The sequence below is a fragment of the Syngnathoides biaculeatus genome, chromosome 4 (assembly GCF_019802595.1).
Source record: "Syngnathoides biaculeatus isolate LvHL_M chromosome 4, ASM1980259v1, whole genome shotgun sequence".
NCBI classification, from domain to species: domain Eukaryota; kingdom Metazoa; phylum Chordata; class Actinopteri; order Syngnathiformes; family Syngnathidae; genus Syngnathoides; species Syngnathoides biaculeatus.
Window position 1 is genome coordinate 25,928,858 of NC_084643.1, and position 18,704 is coordinate 25,947,561.

Below are 18,704 nucleotides of genomic sequence, written 5' to 3' on the forward strand. Positions count from 1 at the left end.
AGCCAGCGAGCCTCCTTTCAAATATCCACACTCTCTCTTTTATTCTCACCAAGACTACCTTTGTTTAGCAAACTGCTTCTTCCTTAACTATTAATATCTTTGTATAGTTCAAGGAATGTGAAAAAGTACACGACACTGAATACACAGCATCAAACGCCTACACAGGCTCGTCAGGCATAGGCATACACACATGCGCACGTAGAAGTAAGCGCCTCAATGTTTAAATGTGACTAATTAAAGTCTATTCAGTCTACATAATACATTAGAAAATATCAACAAAAACCAAAACATTCGAATGGACAAATTTTGGACGCAATGCTTTCTCTTAGCACTCTGGTGGACATCTAGTTGAAAAGGGGGCTGCGGCACTTGGGGTGATGGTGGGCTTGGGTGGGTGCTCAATCGCTGTCCCTCAGCAGGTCGATGCGGAGGCTGAGCTCGTTGAAGGACGGACGGAGGCACGAGTCGTTGTCCCAGCACTCCGTCATGATCTCGTATATCTGGGGGGAAGATTGGCAATAACGCTCATTTGAGTCCGTCTGCAGCCAGAAACGGGAGCTTGAACTTGTTCAATTAAAATCTTCCAATCCAAATTGATGCATCAATTTATTCCATTGGTGTGCGGAAAGCCGCCAAATAACAAATAACACCGACATTCAGATGTAATAGCTGTGTAGTTATTGGATTTAAAAAAAAATGACAGTTGTATTTATTTAATGGACTTTTCACGAGTCATTGATGGTGTAGCGGTACATTTGGCTGACTTTGGAGCAGGCAGCGTGAGTTTGGTTTCCACTCAGTGACGGTTTCGATATGTTTGCCCTGCGACTGACTGGTGACCAGCTCAGGGTGTAGTCTGCCTTTTGGCTGAAGTCAGCTGGGTTAGCCTTCAGCACCCTTGTGAGGATAAGCGGCTTGGATAATGGATGGAATTTTTACTGATCAGATTTTATAATGGTATTTTATTTAATCAAACCAATTCCGCTGTAGTTATTTTAAAAAGTTTACTCCACGTGTCTTTTTGATGGAATTCATCAGGGATTCAATTCACATTTCTTTTTTTTAATTATTCAATGCATTTCATTTGAATTGTATTAATTTTTCTATCTAATAGCATTTTCATTTTATTGATTTATTTTTACTTGAATATATTTATTCATTCAGTAGATTTGATTTAGTGACATTTTAATTGATGCCTTATTTTTATTTAAAGAAATTCAGTCATTTGAAAATTGGTGCAAAACCATATAAGGGTTTTGAAAGAAAGCATTCATAATTAGGTCATGTAAATGTGAACATTAAATATGATTTACATAGTTTAATTCATTGACCAAGAATTTAACCAATTCACATCTGAATTGATTCATATTTTAATTTCCCGCCCATAATGAGTTTTGCTCTTTTGGGCTGTATGCTGTCAATGCAAATTCTTTAGCTTGTAGCTTGCTTTTGTTTGACATTTCCCAGGCAACTTTTGGCGTAAATTCTATGATTTTTATTTTTTAATGCACACCCCCGGGATGAATGAGATTTTCAGGTTGTGCCGAGTGACGCACTGACCTCCTCGGAGCAGTGGACGGGTTGAGGCAGCCTGCTGCCTGACTTGAGCAATTCCATCAGGTGGTAGACGATCAGCTGGCCCTGCTTGTCCTCACCCATCATGGACATGAATATCTGACAAGAAGCAACAACAAAAATGATGCAAAACAGCAGAGAAAAGACTGCTGAGCAATGAATTCATTCCCAAATGTGTACAGATTATTTTTTTTTTGTGTGTTCAACATAAGAGTTGCGACAACTTGGTCGAAGGACACAAAAGTGCTCTACTGTCACTAAATGGTTTTACGTTTTTAAAGAGCTATATTTTTTATTACAAAAAAATCTATTATTTCATTTATGTATCACCAAATACAGTATAAGATTTAACACCAGGATTGGTTATTTTGTAATTATTTCAGTAATTTTTTCTTCAGGAGGAATGTGAAATTTTTTGCTCATCAATAAAGAATTTCTATCCCAAATAAGTATAATTTTTACATTTTTATAAGTATGTTGTGCAATATTCCCCATATGATAAATTATATTTATATTTAAGTGTTGAATTTAATTGAAGTGAGGCATTTATTTGTTATTTTTTGTCATTTGTACTTAATGTATTTTGTTGTTAATCATTTGTATCTAATATTTACATTTGGGAATTATTTAATAACTACTTTTTTTTTTTTCAAGTTGAGAGAATGAGTGGCTTAATTGAAAGCCTCTCAACTAAGATTTGTCCCCACAATTTTTTTTTTATAATATATAATTCCAAAACATATTTTCCCTCTGAATTTAATAAAAAAATATATATTTTTGACAAAAAAGGAAATGCTTAATTGAGTTTGCATACGCTCCCCGTGCCTACGTGGGTTTTCTTCTGGCCACTCCGGTTTCCTCCCATATCCCAAAAACATACAACATTCATTGTAGACTCTAAGTTGCCCCAAGGTGTGATTGTGAGTGCAACTGTTGTCTGTCTCGATGTGCCCTGCGATTGGCTGGCAACCAGTTCCAGGTGTGCCCCGCCTCCTGTACAATGACAGCTGGGATAGGCTCCAGCACTTCCACAACCCTTGTGAGGATAAGGAGCTCAGAAAATGGCTTGATCGGTAGCTGGTTTCTCTTTTTTTTCCTTCCAAATTTGAGGAGACACCAGAACATGTTTGGGAGAAATGTCAGTGTGTGCAGTTTGGTTGATTTGAACAAACTACATATCTTAAAAAGGTTTTTGTTTAGCTACAACAGTGTGCAGTGGCTTACGGCCGGAGGGCTGCAGTTTTTCTCGCTGTGGGTGAAGAGCTCGTAAAGCACCACTCCAAAGCTCCACACATCCGAGGCCACGGAGAACCTGCTCTCGCTCAGTGACTCGGGAGCGTACCTGAGAAGGAGAGCTGACGTTAGGAGGGCGCACTTGTGAGCGGGAGGGTGGAGGGACGCTACCAAAAGATGGGGCTCTCTCCAGGCTCTTTGACCATGTAGTACTCCTTGTCCTGAGGGAGAACTTTGGTGAGGCCGAAGTCGCCGATCTTCACCCTCTGCTCGCTTTCCACCAGGATGTTGCGTGTTGCCAGGTCACGGTGAATGTAGCGCTTGCTGGACAGGTACTCCATTCCCTGTGCATACATGACATGAGAATTCCAAGGGCAATTTTGGGCAATTGTGTCGACAAAGGACCCGGACCTTGCAGATCTGAATGGTGTAGTGCATCAGCTTCTTGCGGTCGATCCTCTCCTTATTCTTCATGAGGTAGTCTCGCAGGCTTCCGTAGGGAAGGTATTCCATGATTAGACGCAGATTGCGCCGGCCTGCCAAAGAGGAAAACATTAAAAGGTATTTAGGTCATGCATTTTGCTCAAATTTAAGTTAGAAGTTTGCCGCTATTTGTCAGATTTTTGGATGTCAATTTCCGTTATGATTCATGGGCTTTTTATTTAGGGGCAAGGGGAGTGATTTTTGTTCATTTACTTTTTATGTGATTTTTCATAATTTTTGGAGCTATTTATGGTCGTGAATTTGTGTCTGTTGTGGGTTTTGGTCCTAACTTTTAGTTTCAAGTTTTAGTTGTGAGTTTGAACCTTGTTTTAGCATTATTACTTGTCTTTAATTGGGGTTTCAGGTTTGAATTTTCAGTAGGTTTATAACATGAGATTTGTCTGTGGATTTTGGTCTGATTTTTGGTATGATGTTTGGTTTCTGGTCATTTGGGGGTATTTCTGCATACCTGCGCTGTAGCAGACACCTTTGTACTTGACGATATTTTCGTGCTGCAGAGACTTAAGGATGTCGATCTCGCGCTCGAAGTCGCGGATGTGTTCGGCGGTGCTGTGCTGCAGCTTCTTCACGGCCACAACCTCACCCGTGTTGTCCTGCAGCGGGTCGTAGCGGCACATCTCGACGCTGCCAAAGTTGCCCTGTAAAATATCGGCAAACCGGGATGAGGAACACGAACAGCTGGATGGGCGCTGTTTTTTTTTATGGGATAGAATATGTTTGTGGTCACAAGAGTAAAATGGTCAAGCTTTTTGTAATAAAGTTAGATGTCTGTTGTTCAGATTTTGAGTCATGGTTTTGGTCCCGTTTAAAGTCCCCTTTTTTTTTTTTGGCCATGAGTTTGGTCACTAGGCCAAATAGTCCTACTTTTTTATCTGCAACTAAAAATATTCAAGATTTATGGTCATGTTTTTGGTCACAAGATAAAAATTCAGCAGGTGTAGGGCCAAATTGTAGTCTTGTATTCTTGTCTTGTAGTCAAGATTTTTGGTCAGCTTCTTTTGGATTTTTTTTTTTTTTTTTTTTTGGGGGGGGGGGTGTCATGAAGTAAAAATGTCTCGTATTTGGCCATCTATTTAGTCATGAATTTTGGTCCCGTTTTTGGGTTAGGGTTAGAGCCAATACCAGCCAAAATATGAGCAAAAATATTCGTTAGGTAGCACTGGCAACACATGCCACATGGGAGACCCATGGAGAACTGAACTGGAGGTCTTTGGGGGAACCCGACTCGCAATGTTTCTTCTCAACAAGGCTGGGTTCCTCCGCCGTACTTAATACCTTTCCTAGGTGCTGTAAAAATATGAGATGTCTCTCTTCAAACTGGGCTGGCTCCTGACTCTCGAAGCCTCCTGACATCCAGTTGGAAGCTGGAGTCCGGTTGGGAAGGATGTCGCTGTCCACGATCAGCTCATAGTCTGGTGGACACGGGAACAACCGGAGAGAAATTAGGCAAAATCACGAGCAATGTTCATCACCCCGGAAGACAACAGAAGCAGTTTGAGGGCAACAACAAACCTGGTGTAAAGAGGCTGTTAAGGTCACGGATAATGGCACGAAACGTTGGCCGGAATGTGGGCTCGTAGTCCATGCAGTTGGTAATCAGGTTGGCCAGCTCAGTCCACTTGGGCGCAGGAAGCTGGTGCTGGTCCTCGTAGAAAAGGCATTTCTGGAGTTTGGGGAAAAGGGATGATTTAAAAAAAAAAAAAAAGTCTGATCTTTTTTTTTCTGGTCAGAAATGTTGGTCTCAATTTCTGGTCACAATATGTGGTTAATTTTAGGTCATATGTTCTTTGGTCATGATTGATATCACCACCACCTTGGAGTCATCCAGCGCCGCTAGCGGCTTGTCTCCGCTGCTGCATAGTTCCCACAACATGACGCCATAGCCCCACCTGTCGGCCGCCAGGCTCAGGTTGGCGGGGTCGTCGATGCACTCGGGAGGTACCCACGGGATCCTCTCTATCAAAACTGGCCACAAACAAAAAAAAAAAGCACACAAACATTGGTTGACTGTAGAACAGTGGCATTTTTCCAAGTACGATGGTACCTTAACTTATTAGTTTGATTGGTCAGTGACCTTGATAACGCAATCTACTCAAATATACTTTACTCATTGAAATTAATTAAAATTCCATAAACCCATTTGAGCCCCCAAGATTTTTTTTTCCACGATGAAGAAAAATAGCACCAGTATTATATCAGAAACCATTTACAAAGAGAATGTAAAGGCAGCTGCAGGCTCACTGTCTTTAGGCAGGACAGTGATGCTGATGCCAGGGTCGCTAAGCTTGATGAAGGGCGGGTTCCCGGCCCGGCGGTCCTCCTCTCTGATCAGGAGCACATTTTTAGCACACACGTTTCCGTGGACAAGGCGCTTCTCTTCCTGCATGTTGGGTGGAAAATAAAGATAGGAACCATTTTGATTTCACAGATCAGGAAGGTTTTATTGTGTTAAGCAGCATCTACCAACGCGACACTTCATTGGGTAGACAAATCTAAAGGTGGTTTGTGATCATGTATTTTTGTGGACTAAATTGTTCTTATAAGCTTGATTGGATCAGGTGATAATGATCAGCTGTAATGTCTAAATTTGACAATCTATCAATAATGCCATTGACATTATCGGAAAATTAAAACTACCACTGAAACGATCCCCTTCACTCCGGGGATGTTCGGCGATGCCATCTTGTAGATTTAACTCTGCAAGCTACTTTATATTTTTTTATAACTGTTTTGCAACCTCATCGGGCGGACAACTCTAGCATTACTGTAGCCAGTTCGCTAGCATGGCTAACCACAGTACAGAACTGCTCCTACCACTCATCATCGCCTCCATGACGGTTTGTCATCAAATTATTTTGTCCAATAACACATACACAAGAAGGCATTGTACACAAGATTGTCACTTGGGCAGCTGCGTGTTTAGGGAAACAGGGGAGCTGGTCGCAGGAATGCCTGAGCTCCCGTGTGATGAATTCAGTCACTGATTACCACGACAGTCACTAATCAGCTCATTCCATAGCTGCTTTGTGAACAAAATATTATATGTATTATCCACAGATGACCACTATGTGCTCACGAGAATGAAGTGAAAGTGGTTTAGGCGGACACAAACCACACCAAAACACTTTACGGCATTGTCATTAGTATGGAAACACCTGTAAGAATACAGCATACAGCCATGAGACCAGCAATAAGTAGGTATCTACAAATAGGTACACTAAAAGCACAAGTTAAATAGCAACAGAGAAACAGAAATGCTTAATTGTTGTAGTCAGATGACATTGTGGTGTCTGACAACACGCTGTTCTTTGGAGACAAAATAAGACCGACTCATTGAAGCGTAACCCTTTGTGCTATTTTTAGTCATATGCTTTTGTTTCTGTTATTGATGATGTAGTGGAACACTTGGCTGACTTTGTGCAGGCAGCGTGGGTTCAGTTCCAACTCAGTGACGGTGAAGCTATGTGCCCCGTGACTGACTGACTGGTGACCAGTTCAGGGTGTAGTCTGCCTTTTGCTTGAAATAAGCTGGGACAGGCTCCAGTGCCCCGCGACCCTGACCAGGAAAAGCAGTGTTGAAAATTGCTGGATTGAAGCTTTTTGTTTTTAACTCGAGCCTTGAAAATATGTCATCACGTGAAAATGGTCAATGGCAAAGTTAGGGAACTGCTGTCTCCTTGCATTTTTTTATTTTATATTTTGCATTTTTACAATCTCAGTGCAATGTATATGTTTTTAATAATTGTGTGCCTGATTTATTCTTTTAAGGATTTATAATTTGTGCAATTGCAATACTTTAATTTTAGTGAATTTAGTACAGTCGTAGCCATTAATTGTCTAATAATTTGTTGACATGTTATCAGAGCGGCACAGTGGAGGAACTGGTTAGAGTGTTGGCCCTATAGTTCAAATCCTGGCCCTGCCTGTGTGGAGTTTGCATGGTCTCCCCCTGCCTGCGTGGGTTTTCTCCGGTTACTCCAATTTCCTCCCACATCCCAAAAATATGCAACATTAATTGGACACTCTAAATTGTCCCGATGTGTGACTGTGAGTGCGACTGTTTGTCTCTATGTGCCCTGCGATTGGCTGGCAACCAGTTTTGGGTGTACCCTGCCTCCTGCCCGTTGACAGCTGGGATAGGCTCCAGTACTCCTGTGACACTTGTGAGGATAAGTGGCTCAGAAAATGGATTGATATTGTATCAGTTTAGTTCAACTCGCTAATCTGTGATCAGACCCAGAAATCCTCATCATGTAAATCCCACTTTTTAGTTGTGTATTAGTCAGGGTTTTTGGACATAGTCTTTGATGTGTGTTTTGGCCATATTGCTCATTATTTTGGCTATGGTTTTTTGTTCTTGGATGTGGTTGTGTGTTTTAGCCATGGCTGTGTCATGTTTCTTTTTTTGTCAGTGTTTTTAGTCATAGACACGAATTTGGATCATGATTTTGGCGAATTTTGTCCTCAACTCCCTTTCAACATAGTTCCTCCTTACCAAGGTGTTGGCAAAGCAATGCTTTTATCACTTTAAACCGAGCACTAAAACAAAGTTGAGTTACACAGTGATTAACAGAAGCCCAACCAAAAAAAGTAAATCCAGTATGTGGAGGGACTTCAATTGATATGCGTCCCATATGACAAGGGATGCAAAAAGTGCGTAGCACTAGTTTTCACTACCTAAGGTAGTGAAGGTGTATGAAATTGATTGGACGAGTGAGTCAAAGCATGGGGATGAGTGAAACCAGGGAATGGAGAGAGAAAGCGAGTGATCATTTCGCTGAGTTTTTTTTTATATGAAAAAATGTATCATGAGTTAGTTGATGGTCGATAAGTATCATCACCTTAGTTTTAAATAAAAAAAAAAAAAAATGAAACCGTTCAATTGCTACCACATACCAGGAAGTTCATAGCCCAGGCCAGCTGCTTGGCTACCTCCAGCTTCCACATGATGTTCAGTGAAGTCTTCTTCTTTCTTAAGTAGGTATCCAGTGATCCAAATTTCACGTATTCCTGCACCATGATGTCTAAAGACAGAGAATATTATCCATTATATTGCTTTTCAATTTAAACCACAGATGTAAAGGAACAAACAGAGCCTTGATAAATGTGAAAACAATATGGTCTTGAGTATGAAAAACATCCCTTATTATAAGTTTTTATCTGGATTACAAATGAGCGAGGTGTGTGGTGTTGACTTACTCTCCTCACCACACACGCAAACGCCATAGTTGAGAACCAAGTGCTTGTGGGAGAGCTGGCTCATCATACTGGCTGCTTCAAAGAAAGACTGTGGTAGAGCAAAAAACAAAACAAAACAACAAAAACGATGTTCATAGCAACAGCAAAAAGGCCACAAGTGGAACAAATCCTCACTTCCTTTAATCACATAATGAGGGTAAATGGAGAGATTTTTTCTAAACAAGATAAAGGACAGCATGCCATTAGTTTACTGTCTATTTTTTATCTATTTTGTTGAAAATGTTCAATTTTTTTTTTTTTGCAGGAGTCATCTTCTTTTCCTCGTCTTGTCCTGTTTGGGGTTGCCACAACGTGTCATCCTTTCCTATGTGCAGTAAACGCATCTCCTGGATCCTACTCTTACACCAAATGCCCTCATGTCTTCCGTCACGACATCGCTCAACCTTCTCTTTCTCTTCCTCTCGCTCTCCTGCCTGGCATCCCCATCCTAATCAACCATCTACAAATTATACACACTCCCTCCTCTCTTCTCTGGATGTGTCCAAACCATTGAAGTCTGATCTCTCTAACTTTGTCTGTCCCTCAATTTAGCTCATTTATAATTTATCGAACCTGGTCACTCCTAGAGCGAACCTCAGCAATTTCATTTGTGGCACCTCAAGATCTACTTCCCTTTACCTTAATGGCACAGTCTTTAATTTGTACATCATGGCCAGCCTCACCACTGTTTTATAAACTTTGCCCTTCATTCTAACACAGATTCTTCCATCATATAGCACACTGGATACCTTCCTCCACCCCTTCGAACCTTGTTGGACCAGTTTCTTCACTTCCTTACCACACCCACCACTGCACTGAACTGCTGACCTTGAGTATTTAAGCATTTATCTTTGACCAGGAGGTGGGCTACACCCTGAAGTGATTGCCTGCCAACCGCAGGGCACATGTGTGGGTCATCAACTTTATTTCTCGATAGTTCCCACAGCTCTCCACATCTCCCCTGTTCTTAAAAATGGACACCAGCACACTTTTCCTCCTTAGGCCTCTTCTCACCTGCTAGAAATCCTTTAACGCCCCACTGGCAGGAATGCACGATTTTTAGTACGTTATTAAAAAAAAGGCAGCGGGAATGGACCCATCCGTTTTTCACCACAAAACATGATTTTGACGTACATGCCCTTTTGTTACTCCCACCATGAAAATCCTCTCGAGGGATTTGTTTTGGAAAAGAAGCAGGAAGTGACGTTAACCGCAGCAGCGCACTCAGGCGGGCTAGTGTGTTTATACTAGTTTTACCTGCTGGAAGGTAGCTCGTTCTTCCTTCGTGTTAGCCAAAATGCCTGCTCGTTGTATTGCTGAATATTGTTTGAACACTCGGGAGGATGGATTTACTCTTCATATGTTTCCAAGAGACCCAGTTCGTTGTGAAAAAATGGATTATACAGGTGCAAAGGATGAGAGCTTCACGTGTTCCAAATGACAGGTAGGTATGTATAGAGCTACTAAAAAAAAATAATAGTTGGGGAGGGACGGATGTAATCCTCTCAGAACTTAACAAAAGATCCGCGCAAGTAAGTTGGGGGTGCTAAATGTGTCGATGTGTGTGTAGGCGCCGTGACCAGCGGACATGTGCTGTGTCCGCCAATCACGGCTTTGGCGGGGGTGGCTTATTGCGGCGCAGAGCTGGAGTGGTTCATTGCAGTGCCCTGTCGAGTCGCTTTACGGCGTTGTTCATCGCCTGGGCTCAACGAGCCGCTGCGGCCCAGTGTTGTTCATCGCCGATGGCATCAGTGGGTTAGTTCATCTGTTGTCATTGTTCATCGCCAACGGCGGCAGCATTGTTTAACGCCGAACGCCGCTTCCACGTTGTCCGAAGCCGGGATTGGCTTGTCGCGGTCAGGCCGCGGCGTTGTTGTCGCTCGTGGCTGAGTGCGCTACATACAGTCATACATACTGTCGGGCAGTCTGTTGTTAGTTAGAAGTGATCCGGATATCTTCTAAATATGGCTCAAAATGATAGGGTACTATGGCCCAGGTCACTTCACTCAATTGTGAAAAATTGTCTTCTAATTGTGAAAAATTGTCTTCTTTGAAAAGAGCATCTGTGTCAGAAGGAGCATCGGAAAAATCTGAAAATCTCTATTGTTCCTTTCCCATAGCATGTGCCACTATGTGTTTTCAAAGGTGGATGTCCTAGTGTGACATCCACAAATGACATCGCAGGCAATATGGCTACCACTCCGCTTGCCGCTCATTTCTTTTTTCATGTAGACATTGAAGTGAATAATGTTACATGTATTATTCATTTTAATATCTATTTTAGAATGTTTATAGGCATGCCACTGGGGCTTTAAACAAGTAGGTCAAAAAGTCCATAGGCATTGCTCCTAGATGCTTCCGTACCTCCACAGGAATGTCATAAGGAGCAAATAATAATGTCTGGGGCAATGTAAATTTCTTCTGCCTACAAATGTAAATTTGCAATTGTTCCTCACTGTCGCATGAGCACCATCATATGGTATCTTAAATATTTGCTAGAACACGTTAGGATGCATGCTAAAAATTTAGTGTGTTCAGTGTACTTCAATGGACCAGTCACATGACAACAATTACACATTTTGGAAAACAGTGTGCACATAAGGCTATTTCGGAGAGAATTTAATACTTCAAATGCACCTTAGGCCGTGAAAATAAGGCACACTATGGAAAAAAAAAAAGGCAAAATATGCAAATATGCAGGGCCGCGAACGGTGAATAACAAATGGGCACACTGCACCTTGGAAAAGGTTTGGTGAGTAACTGATGTAATCGCTATATGTTTTCTACATGGTCATATCTATTTCCGATTCATATTTTGAAAAACTTCACTGAAGGAGGAGAAAATTGATCAAAACAGGAATATGGACATTTTTGGTGGGAAACAAAACCATTCTATTTTAAGGCCGTATTGTTGGATATTACCTCTGAGAAGTTCCTGTGAGCCTGGTCCAGTATTTTCATGACCACTTCAGTCTGATGTACTTGTCCATAGTCTCTGAGCTCCCTGCGCACACCTTTGAATATCTTAGTGAACGTCCCTTGGCCAAGACTCTCCATCTGAGGAACATCACAGAAAATGCAGGTTTAATAAAGAAAAATAAACAAGACAAAAACATTTACTGTGCTGTGAAAAAAGATTGGTCTTATTTTCGCACTGTTTGCCCACTTCAATGTTTAAAATAATCAAACAAATGTAAATAATAGCCAATAAAAACAAGTGAAAAAAATTCTAGAACAGTCAAGAAATTAAGTGACATTTATCAGTCTGGAAGGCGTTACAATATCCCTTTTCAAGGCTTTCGGAGTCCAGCGAACCATATGGAGCGCCATTAACCTCATATGGAGAAGATGGAACAGTGATGAACCTTCCTTGGAGGGGACGGCCTTCAAAGGTTATAAGAGAACAGCAATGACTCCTCCAGAAGGCTACAAAGGAACTCAGGACAACTTCAAAAGAACTGCAAGGCCTCCCTGGTCTCCATTAAGGTTGTGAAAATCAATGCTACCAAACTGAACAAAGGCTTGTCTTGCTTTTACAAAAAAACAAACAAACAAAAAAAAAAACCAAAAACATCTGTATGATTCCCAAGACTTTCTAGTAGAATATTGTATTGACTTAAGAGATGAAAGTTATGCTTTTGGGAAAGAAATCTGGTGTAAATATTTCACAGCATTTTAGGAAAAGCACATCCTACTAATAGGTGGTAGTGTGATGACCTTGATCTGCTTACAGTATCTCCTTGAGGACCTGGACAATTTCAGACGAACCTACCAATCCAAATTAACAACGTGCCAATCCCAACTGTGAAACGGCCAAAAATCCTGGGCGTTGTACTGGACACCATGCTCATCTCATGTCCTCACACTGAATACATGGCCAAATGTATCAACCAACGAACCAACATATTCAAAGCCATCTCTGGCTCAAACTGGGGCCCGAGTGCAGAGACGCTCATCGCGATGCACAAAGCCATCAGATGGTCTGTCCTCAACTATGGCGTTCCATTGTGGTCTCCTTCGCTCAAGCCATCGCATTGGAAGAAACTCCACACTCAGTAGAACGCTGCCCTCAGAGTCACCACCGGCTGCCGGGCTATGGCTAATGAGGACACCTGCATCGTGAGACCAAAATCCTACCGGTGAAGCAACACAAACTACTCTCCCGACAATATCTGCTACACTGCCACCTACCTGTCCATCTGTGCCATCAGATGTCGAACGAACCACCTCAACCGCACTTACTTCACCATGACGTCCGTAAATACCGTCTAGACATCGACTAAGACATCCCCACCGACATAGTGTTTGACGAACAACGTACGCTCCATTGAACGGCGGTTGAAGACGCAGTGGCCAGCTACAAACCGGTAGTCATCCTTGGTGGCTACCTTACCCCTGAGGTGGACAAAACCGAAAGCAGACTATATGGCTCGTATCGACAATAATATCATCAACCTCTGCCTGAAATGCGGACAGGGCCCTCACGACACGCACCACATCTTCAAACTGCGCAATGGCTCCCACTACACTGACTATAATGGACCTGTGGAAACGCCCCGAGGAAATGGCTGCCTTCCCGGAACTAGAAGTCGACTGAACAATGCCTGGCTGCAACAACAGGACTTGGACAACTTGCTGTGATTAAAGGAATCCTGAATTCTGCTCTTTAACAGAAAATCCTGAAGGAAAATATTCAGCCATGAGTTTGTGACGACGAGCTGGAGCCCACTTGCGTTCTATAGGAGGATTACAATCCAAAACACACCAGTAAGCGAACTCCTGAATAGCATGAAAAAAAAAAAAAATTCGAGGATTTGGAGTGGCCTAGTCAAAGTCCAGACTTGAATCCGATTGAAATGCAGTGGCACGACCTTAAAAAGCCCATTCATCCTTGAAATTCAACCTTTTTGCTGAATCGTGTGTGTATTATATGTATACACACACACACACACACACACACACACACACACACACACACACACACACACACACATATATAAATTTGGATTTTTAAAAAAATTATTAGTCAATTATATAGAAGAATAAGTACTCAGTCACCTAAAAATAAGAAGGATTCTCTCTCGCAGACCTGTAACGTCTTCTTTAAGAGGGTCCTCTGTCCTCCACTCGTTGCCTGTATTAATGATAGCTATATGATTTTTTATCAGTATAAAGGTTCAGTCACACTCCAACCTCCACAACGGCCAAGGTGTCAAAGGACACCAGAACTGAAATTGTAGACCTGCACTAGGTTGGGAAGGCTGAATCTGCAATAGGTAAAATGAGTGTGAAGAAATCAACTGTCGGAGAAATTATTAGAAAATGGAAGACATACAAGACCACTGATAATCTCTCCTATGATCTGGGGCTCCACAAAAGATCTCACCTCTTGGGGTCAAAATGATCACAAGAACGGTGAGACAAAATCCCAGAACCACACGGGGGAACGAGTGAATGACCAGTAAAGAGCTGGGACCAAATCAAAAATGCTACCATCATTAATCCACTCTCCCGCCAGGGACTCAAGTACTGCAGTCCAAGACGTGTCCCCCTAGTTAAGACAGTACACGTCCAGGCCCATCTGAAGTTTGCTGGAGAGCATCTGGATGATCCAGAGAAGGAGAGGAAGAATGTCATATGGTCAGATGAAACCAGAATAGAACTCTTTGGTAAAAACTCAATTTATTGTGTTTGGAGGAGAAAAGGTGCTGAGATGCATCCAAAAAAAAAAAAAAAAAAAAAAAGACCATACCTACTGGGAAACATCATGCTTTTTTTCCCCCTGCAGAGGGACCTTGACAACTGTGTGTAAAGGAAAGGATGAATGGGGCTTTGTATCGTAACATTTTGAGTGAAAACCTCCTTCCATCAGGGAAGGGAGTGAGGATGAAAGGTGGATGGGTCTTTCAGCAAGACAATGATTGAAAACACACAGCCTGGGCAACGAAGGAGTGGCTTAAAAAGCATTTCAAGGTTTTGGAGTGTCCTAGTCAGTCTCCAGATCTCAAACTCATAGAAAATCTTTAGAGGGAGTTGAAAGTCTCTGTTGCCCAGCGACAATCCCAAAACATCATTGCTTTAGAGGAGATTTGCATGGAGGAATGGTCCAAAATACCAGCAACAGTGCGTGAAAACCTTGTGAAGACTTACAGAAAATGTTTGACCTGTCATTGCCAACAAAGGGGAATATGACATGTACTGAGATTGTTATTGACCAAATAGTTTCTCCCCACCATATTTTGTTAATAAAGTAAACAAAGTTAATGTATTTTTCTTTCACTTTTTGGCACTCAAAGCTGAGGTATACAAATGATGCAAATGACTTGCCTCTCATATTTTCGTGGGAAACCTTGCACAGTTGATGGCTGACAATACTTTTTTGCACCACTGTATCTCTTAATATTACATATGTCAAATGATAAATGGAGTGCACTTAACGTTTTCTACCGCTTTAGCTACAGCATCATGGTACCCAAAGTGTTTTATACATGCTCTGGCGGTCACTGGCATGTGCAGAGTGTGCAATGTCACAGGTCGACGTGCACGCACACATATGACCGACATGGTGGGGGCGCCATAGCACATGGGGCCACTCAATCTACCACTGGTACTGCACGGATTCATACACTAATAGATGGCTGCTGCCATGCAAGATGCTGCCAGGCTCAGTGGGAGACATTGTGCACAAAGAAAGTTTGACAGCAGACTGTCTGAACAGGGATTTGATCCGGTGACCCCTTGGTCACAGGACAACGGCTCTATCAACTCAGTTGTTTAAAAAAAAAAAAAAAACAACCAAAAAAAAAACCTTACAAACTCGAGATCTTCCTTCTTGATGGTGTGAAAGACCATCTGACTGACGTTTGGTCGATGCAGTGATGGCGAGGGGTGGACATCGGACACCTTGTTCCTCCGGCATACCAGCAGACAAGATTTTTCTATTAAAAAACAAAACAAAAAAAACAAACAATTATTGCTGGCCAGTGTTATCTAAAAACATCTTTGAGGCTATAAGGAACAAATTGAACAAGGCTAAATTCAAACATTGCTCGATCAGATCCTGATAAAAAATTGGTTTCACATTGCATCTTATGAATTGCGATATTTAAATTACACTTTTTTCTCATATGTGTTGAAAACATTCACTAAAATGAGCTTTTTTTTGTGGAGGAGTGGGAGTAGTCATCGATTAGGTTGCAGGGCAGAAGCAGTGTGTCCAAAGGCGCCCAGGTCAACTCGACAAACTAGCGCTTGCTCCTAGTGTGTGTGGATTTATGCAACAACAATCAAAATTTTCTAATTAATATTGTAGCATTACTTAAAATTATATGGTGTAGTGGTAAGTTTGTTTTGATGTCAAATTGATTACATTATGCAATACTCTGTTTAAATTTGTGTTTAATCCAGTACTGTATTTCCAAAGCACATAAAATTTGCAGGAATATAACTAACATAGACTTACAGTGAATTTATGTCTTTTTCTTTTTAGGGCATAAATACCATTCGCAGCGAAAGAGCATGCACATTGAAGTGAGCACATTTACGAAAAAACTTGAGCAGCTGGATGTTGAAACCAATTTAAATTACTGGATTTAATTTTCAAGTGTTTTTCACAGAAAAATATTTTTGTAGTGATGATTGTTGCACTGCAGGTTTACACGTTTATTACAGACTACATATATTTAAAAAGAATTATTTTTTATTTAGAAAAATTTCAAGAATGTTTTATTGTTGAACTGCAGGTTTTCGTTCAATTTAGGTAGAGTACTCTTTATGTTTTGATTTATTGTAATTCACGATGGTACATGTTTATTTTTTACGATAGGCTACGGGGATATAGACCATTGTCAAATGCTCTAAGTATCTGCCGGCCACATCCCGCGGTGCTGGCAGCAGGCCGCACCCTCACAACGCGTCATGACTTTCCGTAACCAATGCCAATTAACTTCAGTGAATTGCACTGAGCTTGAAGTCAAGCACACTTGTCCAGCAGCAGTGTCTGGGAGCTGTTGTGGGAGCGGCATGCTGCCACAATCGCCCACCCTAGGTACCAGGACCGCCGGTTGCCTCCCGCAGTGTTTCGGCACACCAGCACAATCCGTCGCATATTCACGTCTCAAACATAATCCAAGGTGGCACATCTGTTTATAAGAATATTCTTGGCCAGAAAAAAAAAGCATCAACACTGACCAATAGCTAAGTTTTTCACACGTTAAATAATGGAACACGATTTAAAAATGCTACATTTTAGTGATAATTGCATAATGTCATTGGTTGATACCATGATACATGGTTGGTCTACGTTATATTAACAAGTTTTCAAAGACTTCTCCAAGACCTTCCATTCATTTCCAAGACCAAATAAATTCTTATATTTCACTCTGACCACAAAAAAATTTGAGGTGCACAAAAACATGCTTAAAGCATTTTAGAAACAAAATACCAAATGGCTTTACAAGGTCTTTAAGAATTTTTTTGTTCCTTAATTTTTGATCATTCTTTTAGGGGCTGTTTTTTGTCACAGTTTTGGCCATGTATTTTGGCCTTCTTCTGGTCTTTTTGGGAAGGTCATTTTTCTTGTCATGGAGAGTGGGAGATTTGGGGTCTTGGGTTTTAGTCCCTGATTTTAGTTGTGTTTTATGGTTATGATTTTTTTGGTCACATTTTTGGTCGTCTTTTTAAGTTATGTTCATCAAGGCTGAGTTCATGCAGAACTCACGCTCAGCAAACCACAGGTTTGACTGACATAAACCAAACAAGTGACATTAATTATGGAGCAAAACTAATGTGCTTGGACCAAAGTATTTTACAGCGGTTCAAGTTTTGTGAAATAAGCAGCATATTTCTTTCAACTCTTTCCATTCAACGTTACAGTTTCTGCTGTACTAAGTGACTGAAACGGGGAACTACACTAATGTGAGTAGGTTTTGAACCCCGTTGATAAAGGGGGAAATTCCAATTCAATTTCTCAGTCACTCAACAGCCACACACAACTCTCCTAATATAGAAATGTCCTGTCTGGACAGAAGACAGCAAGTTCTTTGCCTCCATAATCTCTTGTTTTTAACATGCCGCAAGGATCTTGCTGCCATGTTGACAGGACAAGCAACAACACTAAGAGGAGCAATAGACAAATTGCCAAAAAGCGAGTCTTTCAGCGTTAGAGAGCGTGAAGGCATATCCAATGCTGTGGAAAAGTGGCTTGAGCTTTTGCTGGAACAATTTTTTCAATCACGCTCTTTGATTTGACTTTGAGAAGCCTGGGTATTTATTTTTTTACACAGGAGCACGCATTCATGGTCATGACTCAACTCGAAAAACATCTGACATACACTGGACCTTTCATTATGCCCCCTCCACGGAGTCAAATTAGACTACTGTATATGAAAACTATCAAAAAAATTCTGCTTTTCTAAAGATAATAATTCTCAAAATAATAATAATGCGAAAACTGGCAGTGGTGCCCCCCGCCCTCACTATCAATTTTAGTCCCTATAGTGTTTAATTGTAGGGTCTCCTCCAAAAGCATTAAAATGCTGAGGTCCATTTCTTTTTATTTTTTATTTTTTTGGCGTATATTGAAGACATTGGGGTTTCAGATCAAAAGATGAACATGAGACAGAAGCTCAGAATTCAAGTTTTTAATTTCATGGTATTTATGTCGAGATCTGTTAAACAACTGAGGACAGATCAACTTTTGTTTTAAGCAACCCACTTTTCAAGTCAGCAAAACTATTGAATATGTGACTCATAGTTGTTTTTTAGTTGGTCAGATGTTGCCTTTTAGATTGTTTGCTTAAACATTAGATAATGTTGTTAAGCAAACATGAAAACCAGAGCGATGTCTATGGGAGAAAACCAAACAACTGGCTGGTGACCATTTCGGGGTGTACAGTGCCTTTTGTCAAAAATAGCTGGGCTAGGCTCCAGCACGCCCAAAACCCTACTAAGGATAAGCGGAACAGAAGATGGATGGATGGATGTATATGTTGTGTCTTGGCAGTGTCATTAGGAGGCATGAAGTGAACCTACACAGTGAAGGGAACTTTATACTCCCGTGGTCGCACGTCCAACAATGCCCGCTTTGCATCACGTGACCTATGCATTGGCCCTCTGGTAGCCTGCTGCACGCACGTTGAAAAAAGTTGTTGGTG

The 18,704-nt window shown here is 41.4% G+C and overlaps 1 protein-coding gene across 1 annotated transcript in view; it reads right to left on the reverse strand.

Annotated features, from left to right (window-relative positions):
* Window positions 1-18,704, reverse strand: part of jak2b (Janus kinase 2b) — a 42,215-nt gene continuing 23,511 nt past the window's right edge. Inside the window, exons 11-24 of the mRNA XM_061817246.1 lie at window positions 15,364-15,488; window positions 11,473-11,607; window positions 8,512-8,599; window positions 8,209-8,336; window positions 5,554-5,692; window positions 5,126-5,277; window positions 4,825-4,975; window positions 4,588-4,724; window positions 3,761-3,950; window positions 3,220-3,344; window positions 2,980-3,152; window positions 2,800-2,917; window positions 1,561-1,674; window positions 1-500 (exon numbers count right to left, since the gene is read on the reverse strand). Of these exons, the coding sequence (XP_061673230.1) occupies window positions 399-500; window positions 1,561-1,674; window positions 2,800-2,917; window positions 2,980-3,152; window positions 3,220-3,344; window positions 3,761-3,950; window positions 4,588-4,724; window positions 4,825-4,975; window positions 5,126-5,277; window positions 5,554-5,692; window positions 8,209-8,336; window positions 8,512-8,599; window positions 11,473-11,607; window positions 15,364-15,488 (1,877 nt within the window). The 3' untranslated portion in view covers window positions 1-398. The remainder of the gene's footprint in view (window positions 501-1,560; window positions 1,675-2,799; window positions 2,918-2,979; window positions 3,153-3,219; window positions 3,345-3,760; window positions 3,951-4,587; window positions 4,725-4,824; window positions 4,976-5,125; window positions 5,278-5,553; window positions 5,693-8,208; window positions 8,337-8,511; window positions 8,600-11,472; window positions 11,608-15,363; window positions 15,489-18,704) is intronic.